General features: G+C 29.9%; 1 protein-coding gene across 1 annotated transcript; it reads right to left on the bottom strand.

The window, feature by feature from the left end:
- Positions 1-1382: 1382 nt before the first annotated feature.
- Positions 1383-7020, bottom strand: LOC129322825 (uncharacterized). The gene is made up of 7 exons (XM_054969235.1): positions 6819-7020; positions 5477-5752; positions 5299-5354; positions 5107-5185; positions 4872-5010; positions 2861-2974; positions 1383-1835 (listed from the first exon to the last, which is right to left on the bottom strand). The coding sequence occupies exons 2-7, from the start codon at positions 5650-5652 to the stop codon at positions 1644-1646; spliced, it is 756 nt and encodes a 251-aa protein (XP_054825210.1). The 5' UTR covers positions 5653-5752; positions 6819-7020; the 3' UTR covers positions 1383-1643.
- Positions 7021-18194: the final 11174 nt, after the last annotated feature.

Below are 18194 nucleotides of genomic sequence, written 5' to 3' on the forward strand. Positions count from 1 at the left end.
ATCAATCCATTATATATATCTACTTTTTATAGATGCAACACGCTGTAGAATTGATCTCTCTCTTAAGTTGAATGATCCGGGTACGGCAAAAGCTACTTAAGATTGTTCAATAACAGTTTGTATCCCGAAGCTTTAACATCACCTCCATTGTTCAGTCTATTTGAAAGCTACTCTCTCTGGATATAATATCACACCTCTCTCTCTCTCTCTCTCTCACACTCACACTCACATCTCAATCTCTCTGGTTAGAGAGATGCAAGCTAACAGAAACATATAAAAAGGAAACCTACCACTGCTATATTATAAGTTGAGGCAGTACAATGCTTAATATTATACACGCACACTATGTCTGCTGAATAGCTTGATGGCGACTTTTAACACCAACAGCTTTTCGCTGGCATCAAAAAGTCTCAAATTTACTTCTGACTTATCGGAACTCGATAGGTCCCAAATGGAGAGAATACATAGAGCTGATTGCATGTGATCACTGGCTTTACATTCTTATCTTTTATATGACTATTACTTGGTTTAATAATTAAGCATCTTTGTTAGTAGTTATTACATCGCATTTTTCTATTTTAATTTTGATCTTCAACAGACTAAATTGACTCCTCTATTTCTAGCTAACAAACGGATTTTGTCCTGCAAGAGTTTGAAACAAAATATTGGATTGTGGATTTCTTCTCTTCCTCAAATTTTTGGCCCTCATGTCATATTTATTTCCTCTTTTTTTTTGAATAAAAAACTTTCTTGTTTTGATTTCTCTTATTTTAAATAGACAAAAGCAAAAAAAAAATGTGCAAAAAAAAAAACCAAGTACACGTTATACATTTTTTCACTATTTAATTTTTTGTTACTCTTTTTAAATGTATAATACTGTAAGTTGCACAGAATCCTCAATATTTATATTTCACATTACAATCATGAATTGAATAAGAATAACCCTCATTGTAAGGTTCAAAGAAAAAAAAAAAAACTTCCTTCATTTTTTCGAGCAAAAGCCTGTTCATTTTGCTTTCACTTATATGCTATTTCTGTTTATGCCTTGATGAAATAGCCCTACGGAATTCTTTTATTGGAAAGTGAATTTCAAAAAGTTATCATGTAGTTTTTAAACTTTTGACAGTCGATGGTCAAAAAGAAAAAGAAAAGAAAAATAGACATTAAATAAACGATTGATCACATATTACTAAAGTCAGTTACTTTTGGTTTTTTTTTAATTCGTAATACATAAGTTTTCTTTTTTGGCATTCTGGATTAACTTAACAAAAATATCAATGTGACATTTTCTTAGGCACTTATATCTCTATGAATCTAATAATACAGTCATCATAGAGATGATTTTGTTCTCACCATACCCTTGAAGGGAGAAGATTCTTCAGTGTCAAAAGCTACAATATATAACATCACAAATTCATCAATAAGAGTACAATGAAAGATGATAAAACCACATCTCTGCCCGTTAATAAATATGGAATCCAAATTAAAGTGGGTTGATCTACCTAATAATCTAACACAAAGGCCTTTTCTTGCCTTCTAATCCAAGCAGATCGATCATACAGGTTATATCGACAAATTTGGTTGATCAATGTGTCATAAGCCGCATGATTGGCAGCTTTTAAATAGAGAGGAGACACATGAACCTATTCAAGAAGCTTATTGCAGGTACCTACACCAACAGCTGCAGCAAGATGCCAAGCAGCATGAATGTATGGAGTTTTAGGATATAAATCATCGGCTATGAAAAGCACACCACCCAGTAATGATGACATTTTATGCACATTGTAGGCCATCCTAAGGTCTGGATCTTTCAATGCCTTTTTCGCAAATGCTACCTGCATACAATCCATTTTCTTTATGAAGAAACATGACCTATGCGTGTGTGTGACATGTAGATTAGGGAAACTCTATTCTGGTCTTGATAGATAGAAAGATGGATGAATGGATGGATCTTTCAATTTTATCTTTCACAAAACATTTGTTTCAATTTAGTTCCTCAATCATTAAAATACTTTCAATATTGTCCCCCAATCCCATTGTCATTGACAAACTAACAGATTTACTTTATATATATACGTAGTGGCATTATATAATCTTTCCCCCATTTGTTTATATATTATAATAATTCAAGAGCTCTCCCACCAGGTATATTTTACTCCAACTTTTCACGGAACTCTGTTACAACAACAATCAGATCAAAATGTCCTTCTTCCTTTTCCCACGTGGTCTTAAACCTGACCTGATCCAAAATTGGCCCAGGCTTGTATCCTGTGTTGGGCAAGTCTTTTTTGTTTTAACTGTTCGGTAGAAATTATATGATAACCCTAGAACAAAATCACACAAGTCCTTGTAAAATTAAAATTTATCCTTGAAAAAAATTAAAATTTTCATTCATCCTATAGTTTTATTTAAAGGAGAGGACCAGGCTAGGCTATGTTGGGCCCAGGGCCAACCTTACCCAGGCCACAAATTTGTTGGCCCTGTCCATCTTTAGCTCAATACGACAAAGTTCCCAGATTCATTAGGCCCCTAGCTCAAATCAAACAACAGTGATTACAAATTTTAGCATCAGGGAAAAAAAAAAAAAGAAGGAAGCAACATCTTGAAACCAGGTGCAACTCGTTTCTGGCTTGAAATGTCGAATGTGATTAGTAATTAAATCAAAAACACATTTGTCTTTGGATTGGATTGTAATTAGATAACGTAATTTGATCCAGACCATTAAAAGATCCAAAATTCAGGTCAGAGGTTTCACCAGACCTTTGTCTTTTGGAGCAACCAATGATGTATTGCTTGCAAGAGGTAATGGAACCAAATTGTCATAACTCAAGATCAATAATAGAGGTAAGAAATGAATTACCTCCATCATCCCAGCGTGAACAATTGAGACCATCAATGGCTGAACAGGAAGAAAAACTGCAGTTGCCGCCATCAGCATCTTTGGATTCTCATTTCTCAGTGCCCTTGACAGACACTGTAGAAAGATTTCATATTCAAAAGTGATTCAGTGAGTGCACAACCTAAAGTAATCTTAAATTTGGCAATCTAAAATACTGCAAAAGAGGCTGTGGTGACAAAAATCGGGAAGGCAGTTCAGATTGTGTCATGCATGCACATATCAGAAATGAAGGTATATAGACAATATTTATTGATTGATGTCATAATAAAAATTAAATTTGCCACACATGCATATGAATATGAAATAATCATTAAATATGCAAAACGCAACGCATGCACAAGATTATGATACAATATTCAAAGGAAAATCAAAGTAACTTTGCCAACAGGCAACCCCTAGTAGCTGGTACTGTTTCTGAAGTAAGACATCCCAAGGTAATATCTAAATCCCAAAAGTAAAACCAAAAAAAGTTAAAAGTGATATTTTAGCCGTGTAGGTAGCATAAGAAAAGAGAAAAAGACAGGCGTGCCTTGTAAATAAGGCTTTAATGTTCTGTCTCACAAATGATAAGCTAACAGAAAAAGATTAGAGCAAGTCCTCTCTTAAATTATAGGAGCAATCATGTTTGTCTGGATCACTAGTTGGATTCACCACCTCCCAAAAGCCAGGATTATGGAAAGATTTTGACCAAAATTGTAGGATCCTTAGATCAAGCAATGCTATTTCACTTTGGAAACTTGTAGGTTGTGTTTACATATGATATTTTTTTGCTTATTTTTGCAGCTTTTGACTTGCTTGAGGGATGATGAGATGTTGTTAGTGCTATGCTGAACTAAAAATTTTAAAACTGCAAATATATTTTTATCTTTTTCCCTCAAGAGACAGGATCTCACCATCCTTGATCAGATCTTACAATCCAATCTTTTGCACTTCAGCTTATCTGATTTACAATCTCAATCTTTACAACCTTGAGAGCACGTTTCCTTTCTTCATCACACCAAAAACAACTATGGCCTGTGGTAGTTCTCGTGGCTCATGAAGTTAAACATGGACAACAAAGTTCTATGGCAGATATATTTCTTTCCAAAGTTAATTGCGTTAGAAATGTAATTACATAAATTATTGCTTACAAGTGGTGAAATGGATGAGCTTTCAAGTGTCCCGTGATAAGTTGTTAAAGCAAAAGTTGAAATAAACCAACCAATAATATTTCTATTGTTAAAATCAGGTGATTGAACATATGAATTTAAAGATAAATTTTACATTTCAATATTTGTGATTTGAACTTAAAGATTATTATTCAACCTCCTAGAAGTGAGCTTAGCTCAGTTTCTGTTTGACCAGTTTGTGGTGTTTTCTGTCCCAGTTTTAATGAAAATAATCAAGCAGATTTTAAACGATGAACAATGCTAACCACTGTCTTGTAAAGAGATTAATAGACTATAGGACACTAACTTCACTATCCAATTTTCAATAGATCCTTCATATAGTCCTTACTCAGAATACAGCACAGGAAATATCAAGAAATATGATATTGATCAAAAAGCAGGTTAAAAAAACTTGATCCAGGAAATGGTGAAAGAATTAACTATCAAGGATGAATTGCTCGTTTAGAAGTTATAGAAAGAAACTGACCCTCAGCGTTAAAAGTGAGTCCCTGTTAAATTGAGAAGTAAGTGAATTAATTCTCTAAAAATAGCTAATGTGAAAATGCACAATCTGCCAGTTCTTCTGAACAGTGTCCAGAAAAGAGACTAAACTACAGGCTACTACAACTTGTTTGGTGAACTTTTGATAGATCATTTGCATAATCCCCATTCACAGTTCTGCGTAGGAACATATAGATATATATATATATATATATAACATGGAGAAAACACAACTTGACATTGTCCACCTTAAGGTTTTTGCATGTTCAAGACAATAAAAATGTAGTAAAAAAGTATCTCTCAACTTTATATGCGTGACTTACAACAGTTGCTGCTGCTATCATTGTGTAGTCAACCCATCTCAAGTATTTTCTCAGCTTTCCCCTTGAACAATGGTACATACTCGAGGCCACTCCAACTCCAATCAATGAATTAGCATACATCTTGGAATTGAGATTCTTCCTACACTTGGAGATACATAATGACTAACTATTCATAAGATAAGCAAGATGATTTCCAAGCCCAAAAGAACTCAATAAGCTTAGAGAAGAATACCACCTGGGGGCATTCAATCCTAGAGCTATAAAAGGAAGTGAAGTAACCACGTTAGCAACTGTTTCAGCAATATGCATATCACCTGATGAAAGGAACCAACATTGGGATAAACATGTCATTTATTACTGTGAGCTTGGAAAGGTTTCAGGACAATGTTATAGAAATTCAAACCACAATAAAACATCTCAGTAGTACCATTGATGCAACAGTTGATGGGTCTCAAACAAGCTGGTCTTTGCTGCCATGCCTGTCTGGAGAACATGTAGGTAGGTAGTACATTATTTTGCATGTTTTGGAAAGCTTTACTGCCACAAACAATGACTATCACTTAAAAATGGTAATTTGTTATATGATGTATAAATATCCCACTCACTGCAATGACAGCAGATGATTTGAACCAAAAAATGAAGCTCCACAAGTTGATGAATGAAATTTCCCATTTTGATCAGTCTCTGTCAATGAAAATGGAGAATGAGGATCCACATGGACCCCATGCACACCCTCTAGGGCTTGAGCTCCACTGTATTTCAATGAATTTGTAGGGCTCATATGCACACCCACAATAGTACAGGCCAATTTCTGTACCAGCAAGAATTTGCTGGTACAAGTTTGATGTTGGAAGGAGATCGACGGATGCAAGCCAATAGTTCTGCAGTAGAACAAAATATCATTGTTGTTGTGCACAACGTGCTATGGTTTCTACAAAATCCAATCTTAATATGAACAAAAGGCACACAACTAACAGCTTATAGATAATGTACATTTCAAATAATTAGACCAATTCAAAATTAGGTTCACTTCTTCCAGCACAAAGTGCCATGACTCATTCAGAAAAAGTAATTTGTAATCGTAAGGTGAATGAACTAATTTATTGATCTTCTCATGTAAGTAACTGAAATTTGGAAAAACCCCCTCCCCCCTCCCTTTCTCTTAGTCTCGTTTCAACAAAAGGGCCTATCCAGAATCTCCAAATGAGCATTAACATGGGAAGTTGAAGCTCATAAGTACTTACAGAAGCCAAAAAAGTAACTGAAACCAGTGACATGACGTAAGCCTAAGGAATAAGACAATTATATCAATGCCCAATGGTTTCAGAATTTTTTATTGCAAGAATGCAATACAATCAGTTAGGGACTGAAACAAAAAATACATATACTGGTTATTACAATAGTTGAGCTCATCGGGCATATTCACCAAGTCAAGTGGACATAAGGAGTTTCAAACACCCTAAAACACCAATTTGAAACTATTGATAGATGCAACATCAACAAACAGCCTTATCCAACTAGGTGTCGGGTCCAACCTCACATGGATGTGGATAGATGCTACGAGCTAAACAAATAATTCCTGCTTAATGCATCCACTATCCTCAACAAACAAGTCATACCATATCGAGTCATGATCCTACACTCCGTCTTTAGTAGTCAATATAACCCCGAAAAAAGAAAACAACACTCACGAGCAAGACGATTATCTAGGTCATTTTACAACTTAGATGCCCAAATCTCCCCCCCCCCAAAAAAAAAAAAACGGGATTGGTGGGGATATTTATCCATATGCAGATAAGGCAGCATCACATTGACAATTATATAGTCATTCGTCTATGAACATAAAAAACCGAACTCTTCTCAGAAATTTATCGATTAGAAAGTATTGTCATCAGGAGGGAGTGGTGAGTGAGAGGGTGGAAAAGAAAAGGAAAGAGAGGGAAAAACCTGAGCGAAAATGTCGGAGTGATTAAGCTGAGAAGGGAAAACCGAGGAGCTTGCTTAAATAGACGAATCGATGATGCGATGAGAAGGTGGTGGTCGATTCAGTTACGTAAGAAACTAGTTTTGAATTTTTGGATGAAAACAAAAAAGAACCGAATATGAGACCGGAAGATGCGCATGAGCCTCGAATCTTCCTGGATGACTACGCGCATATTCGCAGCTCTTGCTCAAATTGTGCTCCCCCGCTATACTGGGTTATATATTAATTTATTAAATTGATATAATTTATAATGGAAAACAAAATTATTGCAGTGACTTAATTTTTAATAAAGTATATAACTCTTGCCTTAGAGACAGTTGCAAATAAGCTTAACAATGTTGGAATTTAACTTAATCGTATGATCATATAAAAAATTGTACTAAATTTTATAATTTTTAAATTTGTGTTAGCATATATTTTTTATTATTTTTAATTAAAAATATAAAAGACATCTCACATTTACAAAAATCATTTTTTTTATTTTAGTGTTAATTTTTTTAATTAAAGGAAAAATGACTGCAAATATTTTTAAAATTGATGACCAAGTCCCCCAACCTCGTTGATTGCACGCATTCAAACTTGCCAACACCTTGTTCTGAGGAGGAGATTTCCACGTCACTCCAACATTATTATTCACAATTTAATACTCCATCCATCTCAAATTATAAAACACTTTTAAATAAAATCTCATATATCAATAAAACTCTTTAGATACACTTTACAAATTTATTTTTTTAAAATAAAAATATAAACTTCTAAAAATACCTTTCATTTAAGACTCTATTAATAAAAAATATTAAAAAGAGAGAATATATGATAAGGATAATATTAAAAAATTATTATTAATAAAGCCTTATTTTTATCAAAATATTTTATATTTTGAAATGTTAAATTTTTTTAAAAATATTTTATAATTTAAGATAGAAGGAATACTATTTGTTACAAATGAAAAATTTGTAAGCATATGACTCCAAGCCTGGATAAAAAAAAAACAAGAAATTAAAAAGATCGAGAACATTTGACTGATGTTACTCTTCTGCGTAGTTAATTAATTTTCGTAGTTCAGCAACCCGATTAGAACTTTCACGGAATTTACAGCTCCGACAGAACATTTTTCTAAATTTCTTTGCTGAAACAAAAATTAAAGAATAAATGAACTGTATTCTTTGTTCAAGTTATTTGGGACCTCTAATTTATCTGACTTGTCTTTTGTGGTCAACTTTTTCTTCAACGCTGGTCACAAGTCAAAGATCGACAAACGAAGACGCGGCGATTCAAGTGGGTGAAAAAACATCCCAATTTTTTTTTTTGTTTTACTTATTCTCTATTGTACAAATTTATTCTTAAAAAAAAATCAAATTACACACGATAATGCGATATCATTGTAAAACTATTCTCTCTGCACCCGATTTAACCATTGATTATTCCTCTATAGCCAAGGGAGAGAACCATTTATGGAATAGTCAAACACATGGTCATTTTTGGTTCAGGCTTAAAAGGGACTCAGTTCCGGTGCTTATCTTTATGGTGCTCAACACCAAAACACCATCATTTGACAGTGTTAATTTTTTTTTCCTCTTTTAACCACAAATTCATTATAATAATAATAAATAAATAAATATTATAAAATTATTATTTTAATATTTAATAAATAAATAAATATTAAGATGTTAAAATTAAACATGAATAGTTGAATTTATTAAAATTTGACTTGAACAATTCACATATAAATTTTATTCTGAACAGTTATTGAAAAAATTAGAATTGTAACCAAAAGATATTTCATTTTATTGCTTTTGCATAGTTGTTTATCTATGAGAGATAATATCATTCAAAGCATGATCAGGTTTTAAATATAGGTACTTCTCTTAATAGAAATTTAAACATTAATTTGTTATATTGTAAGAAACTAGCTTATTTTGTTAGACTCGACCCTTATTTTAAACTCTTCAAATTATTTTTCTAGTACAATTCTAAAATGTTTAAATCAAAATTTTTATTTAAACTATTCAAATTGAAATTTAATATCTTAATATTTATTTATTAAATATTAAAATAATAATCTTATAACATTTATTTATTATTATAATAATTAATTTGTGATTTAAAAAAAGTAAAAAAAAAAATATAACACTACCAAACGACTGTGTTTTGGTGCTGAGCACCAGGTATCAAAACCGAATCCGGCTTAGAAGTGAGTGCAAGACAAATGAAGCCCGCAGTGAGATCAGCGTCATCGTGCCCCTACAAAATGTCAAGGAACAAGGGAAGAAAGACGAGAGGGAGAAAGGACGAAGTAGTCAAAGCAAATGAAGCCCATATATTAATCCCTCACATCTTAATATCAAGAATAAATAATTAGTACTGAGTCTCACGAACGAAATTTCCTTACAATTTGACAAATCAAATTTTGAATCTCATTAAAAAAAATATTTATATTTAATACTTAATTATATCATATAACATGTATGATTACATCTCATAAAAGTAGAGCTATTAATAAAAGCTAATCCAGCTTTTATAATCCTAACTTTTATAAATCTGACTCTTAAAGCTTTAAGTCCACAAGTGTTTGTACTTTAAAATCAACAATTTTGTTTAACTCAATCCTTATTGACATGGCTCAAAGCTCAATCCAAAAGCTCATGTGACTTTTTTTTTTAAATTAAAATTATCAACTATACTAATACATGTATGTAAATTATAAAATGCCTTGATTAAATATTTAAAATGTAAATATTCTTTAGTTCTTATTATCATAAATTTTCATTCAAAAATTTAAACATTAGAAAAAGTGAGGACTACTTGAAGGTGATGGTACTATCAACAGCCTTACTAACTTCATCTTCATTACCTAACTAGCATAAATGTTGAGAAAATATAAATGTTCGTCCCTATACTTTTAGAGTATTTTGATATAATCCCTATAATTTTATTTCATTGTTACAAGTTCTTTAAATTTTATATATTTGTAATGCTAGTCCTTATCATCACTAACAAATATAAATTTGCTAACATGTATATAACTTTGTTTAATTTTGTTGACAAGTTGGCAAAAATATGATGAGTTTGATATTATATGAGAAAAATAACTACTAATGTTTCTATATGTCTTCCTTAGGCATGCTCTTCCTTCCTCTTGAAGCTTAATCTATTACACATTAAGGATTTTGATTTAGTATCTTATTTTTTTCCATCTTTTACTCATTTTTTATACAACTTATCATAACTTTAACAAGTCAATGTAAGAAGTAACAAAGTTTATGCACATGTGTTAACACACCCATAGTCCTTATGATCATATTTAAAAATATAGGGACTAATATTATAGATAGGTGAAACTTAAGGAACTTGAAACAACAGAATAAAAATATAAGGACTGTTTGAAACTGTTTTTATTTTATTGTTCTGAGAACTGGTATCCTGTAGAACATGCTCTGAGAATAAAAAAATAATGAAAATAGGTGTTTTTTTTATTCTCCCTTGTTCTCCAAAATAATAATCACAGAACACTTAAAAGTTGTTTTCATTTTTCTGTTCTTCAGAACAATATTTTATTTTTTTGTTCTTTAAAATATTTTTTGAAAACACATTACCAAACAGATTTTTTATTTTTTTGTTCTAAAGAACAGAAAACTGTTCTCAAAATAGGTTTTCAAACAAGCCCATAGGAACTAATACCAGAATACACTAAAGTATATGGACCAACAATTATATTTTCTCATAAATATTTAATAAATTGTATTACTATCATATATTAATTTACAACTTTAAAAAAATTATATAAATAAAGTTACAAAAAATTATGAGAGTTAATACAAGCTCGGGCCAATTTTTGCAAGATTTATATATGTGGGGCTTAAAAGCTTTTTATATTAGCTAAAATCTTCTATCATTTTCAAACCCAACTCTCAAATAATATAGGGCCTAAAAGGATAACCTGTCAGAACCAGCTTTTATTGATAGCTTTACACGGGAGCACATTTGTGTGTAGTAAAATAATACTAATTAATATTAATTTCCTCGTTAATTAAATTTAAAAGAAAAGTTTATCTTTTTTAAACGGGCAACAAGTTGATTTTTTTTTTCACAAATGCCACTAATTTAATTTTTAAATTTGTACTTTACGTTTAGTTATTCTTAAATACTATTCTCATTACTCTCTTTATTAACAAATATAAGCAATAAAATTAGGATAATCTTTTATTAACAAATATAATCTTTTTTATAATATTAACAAATATAATCAATATTGCAAACTTCCATGAATATTTAAATGTCATTTTTTTAAAAAATATACATCTCATATAATCATAGACAATTTCTCTTCCCCCGGTTTGTATCACTTTCTTTTGAGTTTTGATTGATGTAAAAACAGTGCATATAATATCAGACACAATTTCAGGCAATGACCTGATTTTATAACAAAAAGGTGCAAAGTCCAAAGACTTTAGAAAGCCAAACTAAAGAATTATAAGAAGGTTCCAGGAATCAAGGTCAAGATCATGTGACTACGCCCATAAGACTAGGAACCAATACTTGACTCAACCTCCCCCCCCCCCTTTCCTCTCTCTCTCTGAGCAGCTCTTCTTAACCCTCCCAGAATTATCCAAAACTCTCATGCTTCTTTCATCATCTCCTGTAGCAGCAATGATAAGTTTTGTAGCAGAAAGAAGAAGAGCGAGAGATCAACGAAGGCTTTCTATAAGTAATTCCAGAACTGCAATTTTCTTCTTGTGGCTCATCCTACTTTGTTCTCTTCTGAGCTTGTTCTTGTCCTCGTCCATTCACAGTACCACCACTAGCAGAAGCAGAACCAGCCATTCAACAAGACGACCTTCAGAGCGACGTAGTTTCATCAGCAGATCTTTCTTGCACCATGAACCTTCCTCATGCCCCAGCACTGATCATCGAGCTCATCAGCAGCTTTTAGGAACTACAAGTACTAGGGTCATCAATGGCGATTCATCACAAACCATCTATGAAGATAGCAAAAGAGTCGTTCACACTGGTCCTAATCCTCTTCATAATTAACACATGAAGGTTTTTACATCATTCAAGTGCTGCAGATTAGTTATACCAGTGTAAGAATATATTCCCTTATTTTTCATTGAAGGAAAATGATAGAGAAATTAAATGAGGAAGAAGCTAGCCAGGCCGGGTTAATGCTCTCTTTTCTATTTTGCGGTAGCTATGATGATTTCCCTTCCTTTCTGCACCAATCTTCCGCTCAAATCAGAAAAACCGTGTTTCAGTTAATTTGCGAGTACTTGTATTATATTTTGTCAGCTTTTCTTATTTTCTTCTTCTTCTTTTTCAGTCTTCAGCTGTTTTTTGGCCACATGCGCCTGCTAGGTATTTACTACCAGGGTACATGTCATTCATTATTCATGGCTCTTGCTGAACTGTGCCAGAGATTTTCTCGTATAAAAATTGTCCAATTGTTAAATTTTAAATTCCACCATTATTGCGTTCAATTGAAAGTATATCTCTAAAAGACATTTTCTATGTTTATATAGATTTGAATACAGGAGCTCATGCTAAGATCAACACCTGTCGGTCAAATGTTAAAACTAGCGTTTGAGTTCGAATCCCTCCAAACAAAGAAAAAGTCTTTATGAGAGCTACCCAATTAAGCTCAGTGATGTTCGAATTCAATCTAGTTAGATATAAAAAATGTTGAAATATTTAACATATAAAAGATAATACATATTATCATTATCATTATAATTATGATATTTTAAAGGAAGATATTAATTTGCATATGCTACTCCTTTCTGTCTCTATTATAGAGTGTCTTTTAAAAATATTTTTTGATTCTTAATATAAGGCATACCAATATTACCTACATTTAAGTTAATTAATTATGAAATATAATATAAGAATATAATGTAAATTTCAAAAATTTTCATTTAAATAAGTGTAAAATTGACGGTTTATTATTATATTTTTAGACAAAATAAATAACTTAATCACTTTTTCTTGATTTCAATAATCAATGATGTAGTTAGACGTGTTTTATAAATATTATATATATATATATATATATATATATAAAGTTCGAAAAGAGTATAGAACTGGCCAGAAAGAATGTAGAACAAAGTGACAACAAAACAGCAAAGGGATTAGCTCTTGTAAAAGATCATACTATATTCCCGAACGAATGCTGAGATCTTAATGAATTATATGCAAAAATCAACAAATATGACCCTGGTTTTTTTGCATAAAATATGAAGTTGGACTCAACTTAAAAGGGATAATTATAATGTAGATTGCTTGAGGAAAAAAAATTGATCAAACGATTTCAATACTTTTCGAAGTGTAAAAGAGAGTGAGTTTAAGACCACTTCTTCATCTTTTTATTCCAAATCACCAGTCAGGCAGCTCATTAGAAAATTCATATCAACAAGTAAGCAAAAGTAAATTGATGGATTAAAGGGTCAATTTATCCTGCAATAATTATATAAAATAACTGAAAAATTACAGAAAATGATTGAAAAATTATAAAAAATGACCTTATAATTAGAAAATTAATACTGGTTAAGTTCCTGAAATTACAAATAAATCCCAATATACTTTCTTATCCATATAAAATATAAATATATATCATTTTAACCAATCACTTCAATCGATTATTAGGTGATTGCCATTTTAACCAAATTCATAAATAATTCTCAAGTCCCTTGGATTTAAATGTAAATAAAATTGATGTTACAATTAACAAAATGTCTATGGTTTAAAACAAAGAAAACGCACTATCAAGTCTAAGCGACCTAAGAATTATTTATGGATTTAGTGTTACTTTTGGGTATTTAAAGCTGTTGTAACTTGTATGGAACTTGATACTGATATTCTCTAAATTTTATTATATTATAAAAAAAATCAACAAATGTCTAAAGGTATTAAAATAACATCTACTTTACATTAGATTAACATTTATATATTTTCTCGACTTATATATAATTTAAAAAAAAATTAGAGAGAATTACATTAAAATTTCATACAAGAAATTGTCAATATAATTTAATTTAATTATTAATAAATTTTATTATAATTAAGACTTGATTGTAATTTTTTTATTTTTTTTATGCTGCTACAGGAGTGCTCGTAAGAGGCTGAGCTGGTTGCCGCATCATATAGTGTACATGTAGATTTCGTAGTATATCTTTTCTTTTGCTTAATGAAATTGACTTTTAATGAGAGAGAGAGAGAGAGAGAGAGAGTAGGTTAGCTTTGCATAACTTTATATCAAAATAAATATAAAAGAAACAACAGAATTATTGATCCTTATAATTTTAACATATTTTAATATAAGTTTTTATAGTTTTTTTTAATTTCAAGTCTCTTTAATTTATTCTATTTATAATATTAGTCCCTTTATTTTTAAATATATCTAAAAGAATGATGAAGTGACACTAACAGTGTTACATTTATTGACATATGATTAATTCGGTTAATTTTTCTTCTTTTTTTTTTATAAGAATACGGTTGATCTTTTTATTAAGGTGAAATTATTATTATTTAATAGATTGAAATATGAAACAAAACATATTGAAGTATGAAAAAAGGGCTGGACAATACAGTTAATCTTCTAAATCATAATCTCATCTCATTATAGATTAACAGTGTTAGTTACAAGTATTATTTAACACTGTTAATATGAGCTCATCATTCTTTTGAGCTTATTAAAAATAGAAGGATTAATATTGTATATGGGATAAACTATAAAGAGTTGGAATAATGAAAAAATATAGAGACCAACTCCCTCTGTCCTTATATATGAAGCATTTTAGAAGATTATTTTGTTTCTAATACAAAGGGTTTTAATGATATTTTTAAATAATTAAATAATTTTGCCCTTATTTTAAAAATGAAAAAGATATAAATTGTGTGCTTTACCTACTACCACCATAATATTAATTGTAACATTAGTAGGAGTAAAATTGAAAAATTATTATGATTTGATGTGATTTTAATTAAATAAAAAACTTTTATTGATATGCAAGATTCGGTTAAAAATATTATATATACAAAGAAAACACGTTAAACCTACTTCCTCCACCCTTATACATAAAGTATTTTTAATTAAATTATGCAAATTAATAAAATTTATTTATCCACTTAAAAGCATAGCAACATTCTAATTTTTCTCTTAATTATGGAAAATAAAAATTAAATCTCTTTTTTAAAATAAATTTATAAGTATTTATCTTTTCTCCTTTCTAATATAATAAAGATATCATGGTTTGTTTTTTTTTTTTTGAATGCTAATAATTTTTTATATTCAGGCATGAAAAAAAATTAAAAAATCTCACAAAGGAGGAAGGGAGTATATAACTACAGATACTAGTAGTCATGTTTTTCAACATAAAAAGATTTTTTTTAATAAAAGCACATGTTTTGGTTTATTACTGTTATGCGTATGATCATGCATTAATTATTGGGAGGGAAAAGGGATACTTAGATTTGATTATTCCTCGAAGTCTGATATGTTGTTGACTTAAAATGCACCCACCCCTTCTTCTCTCAATTTTTTTAATTTTATTTATATATTTTCTCAAACATGATGCGCCGTCTTCACTGCCCAACAAACTTTCTAATGGTTTTGGACACAGTGCCCTTTGATAATTTAATTCGATATTTAATTAATGACAGAAATTGTTGCATCACCCTCCCAACATATCATAAATGAGATGCCTTTTTAGTAAAAAGACAAAACTGACCTTCTTTCAAGGAAAATTATTTCTAAACCCCCGATTTTTATTAAGAAATTTTTTATTATCTTGAAAATTGCGTATATTATAATTTATTTATTTATAATTAATTAAAATTTTAATTTCTTAAAACATATTTTATCTGAAAATATGATAATGGTTAAAATTTAAAAATTATTTTAATATTGAAAGTGATTATAATAGTATTTTTAATATTTTTAAAATTAGGTCCTTAAATATAATTCTTCATTCTTTCAATTGATCAGCACGCACTGAAGAACATACAAACATGGGACATTAACTAAATACCCATATTTCATAGATTTTATTTGAAGAAATTTTAAGATACTAGCAATCACTTTAAAAACCAAACTTATCAAGTGTGGAGAAATTTATCACTCCTGTTAAGACATTTTTTAGAGGTTAAATATTAAAAAATGTAAAGTATTTTTAATTTTTAAGGTGTAATCATTGTCCTTTTTCTAAAAATATCACTATTGAATAAATTATTTTATATTTATTTTAGAATAAAATACCCTATTAAATAAGAATAAATATAGAAAGATATGGTTAGTTTAAAAATAAATAACTACTTCATTAGAGTTGAGATTTGATTAAAAATGCCTTATATTTTTTGACAGAGAAAGTATCATACTCTAATAAATGATCACTAATTATTTATAAAAATAATCTTAAATAACTTTGTCAATAACATTCAATAAATCTTGCAATAAAAATTTTAGAACCAAATAACGAATTTTATTCTTATAAATATATAATTACTCTTTTTTTAAAGAAAATAGTTTAAACTTAATAAAAGTTGAATGGTTAATTGTACTTTTTTCCCTACAAACATCCTTGTTAACCGGAAGAAATCATCTTACCTGCAGACCCAGCGATGAATCATGAAGATTTAGATTATCAATTAATATCCCAATGTCACCAATGGACAAAACAAAAGTTCACTCTCTCAAGAAAAGCCATATTGGAAACTTCCTTGGAATGTGTTACATGTCAATTGAATCCCAGAAAAACACACATATAAACCCAAAGAAGAAGCTGCCTGGCTAGCTAGCTAGGGAAGAGAGAAAATACTATTATTAATATATAGTATAGTACCGTAGGATTTTTTTTTTTGGCCAACATTAATATTAATATATAGTACTAATGTTTGATGATTTCAAAAGATTCGATCTGTTCAAGAAAGAGACCAAGATGTGTTTGATTTAATTTCTTCAGTCTTTCATGACAAGGGAAATGGAGTTCCCCATGAAATGAAGTGAATGTTTTGCTTGCTTCCATTAAACAACACGCTTAATTAATTGTGTTCATCAGCAACTACCAGGCCACCAAACTCTGCTCTCTGTCTCGTTGTTCCTTTTCTTCTTCTTTTTTCCTTGTTTTGACATTTGTTTGATATATTTATCTAAGATTTGATTCAAAATATAGAATAATATGTAATATTACATATTTTCTGACAATTAATACCTTTCTTCGTTTATTGTCAATTTGAGTCTATATATATGTGTGTGTGTTGGTTTTATAAGGTATCCCTGGCAGGCAGTTTTGTGAAATTAATCTTTTAATGAAATCTAAACATTATTTAAGAGCTTGTCCTTTTCCAAACGATCAATATGCTCCATATACACCTTCAGCAATTGAACTTTAAAATAATGTTTAAGAGAATTGGCTTGCTACTATACATGCCACAGTCACTTGGTAGCTAGTTTGAGTCTAGAATTTAAATGCATTATGTTATTATTATTTTTAATTTATTGCAAGATGAAATTCTTGTTAGTGATTTATTGTATCGAAGGGGAAAACTGTAAAGCTTGACATTTTTATGACAAGATTATTGATACAAATTAAAGTATCATTTTTTAAGAAGCATATATTAATTACCTTCACCTTCCAGTATTAAGGACCACATGGAGTATTGTTGAAAATATTCATGAATTATGAATTATCTCATGTAAAATTTCATATGCAATGTAGTAATATACAGAGAAAAATTACATGTCTAGTTATATTATATCTCAAAGCCTTGTATGCCACTGTACTATATGGCAATAACTAAGTATCTCAATGGCAATGTCCCCTTATCGTGAGGTCTAAGATTCAAACCTATGCATTCACATGTGTGTGTGACAGTTGTAAATATTAAATTAATTGACAATTACTTTTTTTTAAAAAAAAATACTATTTTATATCTCCATTGTCAGCGTTGTACAATTAACAATATTATTTTTCTTTGAGATATGTTATGTCAATATATCCTATATGCTTTTACAGTTATACTTCAATATATGTATGTATGTTGATGTATATAGATATAATAATTAGGGACCGCCATTATTTCTACGTTAATTTAAAATTAAGAGAAAATTACGGAGAGGGATCTAATAGGATAAACTATTAAAATTAAAATTTATTATAAAAGACCGTTAAAATTAAAATTAGGATGAAGGACCAAGGAAAATGTAATGAACAATTATAACCTTAATATAAAATTTGTTAGCCTTAAAATTAACATGGTAGTATTGCCCAATTTACAAGTACTCTTTTAAAAATAAGAATGCGTAGCTTTTCAATTTCACACCCGAAAATACAAAAAGTATAAAATTT

This window comes from Prosopis cineraria, unplaced genomic scaffold (genome assembly GCF_029017545.1).
Source record: "Prosopis cineraria cultivar Desert tree isolate PC_DT_omini unplaced genomic scaffold, ASM2901754v1 PC10, whole genome shotgun sequence".
Classification (NCBI taxonomy): Eukaryota; Viridiplantae; Streptophyta; class Magnoliopsida; order Fabales; family Fabaceae; genus Prosopis; species Prosopis cineraria.